The sequence below is a fragment of the Protobothrops mucrosquamatus genome, unplaced genomic scaffold, assembly GCF_001527695.2.
Source record: "Protobothrops mucrosquamatus isolate PMUCROS unplaced genomic scaffold, P.Mucros_1.0 scaffold4207, whole genome shotgun sequence".
Lineage (NCBI taxonomy): Eukaryota > Metazoa > Chordata > Lepidosauria > Squamata > Viperidae > Protobothrops > Protobothrops mucrosquamatus.
The window spans coordinates 82693-84065 of record NW_015390130.1 but is presented as its reverse complement, the minus strand read 5'-3'; the positions used below and the strand labels follow the sequence as shown (position 1 = coordinate 84065).

General features: G+C 53.6%; 1 protein-coding gene across 1 annotated transcript in view; it reads left to right on the top strand.

Moving 5' to 3' along the window:
* The first annotated feature begins 420 nt into the window (after positions 1–420).
* Positions 421–1373, top strand: part of LOC107298700 (vigilin-like) — a 46636-nt gene continuing 45683 nt past the window's right edge. Inside the window, exons 1-2 of the mRNA XM_015828076.1 lie at positions 421–444; positions 675–890. Coding sequence (XP_015683562.1) covers positions 421–444; positions 675–890 — 240 coding nt within the window. The remainder of the gene's footprint in view (positions 445–674; positions 891–1373) is intronic.

Here is a 1373-nt window from a genome sequence, read left to right as displayed (position 1 = left end):
TCTAGAAACAGCGAGGAACCAGCCCCTGCCGCATCGGCCCCGCCCCCTGGGTGCATGCTGGGGAGGTGTCACCCTTTGTGAGGAATGAAGAAATGGACCGTGCCTTGGCGCTTGCCCCAGTCCCACCCCCTCCTGCCAGAGACCCTCAGATCTGTCCCACTCCTGCCCAGGCCCCCCACAGGCACCCTTGACGCGAACGATGTAGAGCTGGCCATGCCCACCCAGTAGGCCACACCCACTCCATCCACGCCCACCCAGTAGGCCGCACCCCCCCCCCGAGGGCAACCGCGATGCTGCTGCGGCCCTCAATTAAATTGAGTTTGACACCCCTGGTCTAGTCCAACCCCCTGCTCAAGCAGGAGACCCTATGACATTTCAGACAAATGGCTGCCCAAACTCTGCTTTAAAAACCCTCCAATGATGGAGGATCCACAACTTCTGGAGGCAAGTGGTTCCACTAATTGTTCTAACCGTCAGGAAATATCTCCTGGTTGGTTCTCTCTTTGAGTAGCTTCCATCCATTGCTTCCAGTCCTGCCTTCAGGTTCTTTGGAGAATAAGGTGACACACACACACACCCTCTTCTTTGTGGCAGCCCCTTAGGATCCAGCAAGACCTGTTCTCGCCTGGAAATGTTGTAGCATTTCGATAACAGTGCCTAGTTCTTCTTGACAGGTGTTTCACGTCCCTCTGGAAGAGCGACGCTATAAGGACAACAGCCAGTTTGGAGAAGGCGATGAGGCCAAAGTCTGTGTGGACATCATGCAGAAGACGGGGGCTCATATTGAGCTTTCCTTGGCCAAGGACCAGGGCCTGTCCATCATGGTGACTGGCAAACTGGACTCTGTGATGAAAGCACGGAAGGAAATTGTCGCTCGGCTTCAGACCCAGGTAACACACGGCGCTCCCTCGCTCCACAGGGCCATCGTGGCGATAGCGCGCCATCTCCCGCTCCCAGTTCAGCACTTAAAAACATTGTAATTAACATTATTGAAGGGTTTCCAAAAGCAGAGGCATCACCCTGCCAACAAAAGTGCGTATAGTCAAGGCCATGGTTTTCCCAGTTACAATGTATGGATGTGAAAGTTGGACCATACGACAAAGAATTGAGGCCTTTGAACTATAGTGCTGGAGAAGGCTCCTGCGAGTCCCCTGGACTGCAAGGCGTTCAAACAGGTCAGTCCTAGAGGAGGTCAACCCTGACTGCTCTTTAGAAGGCCAGATCCTGAAGTTGAAACTCAGATACTTTGGCCACCTAATGAGAAGGAAGGACTCACTGGAGGAGAGCCTCATGCGGGGAAAGATTGAGGGCAAATAGAAGAAGGGGACGACAGAGAATGAGGTGGGTGAATGGAGTCACTGAAGCAGTAGGCA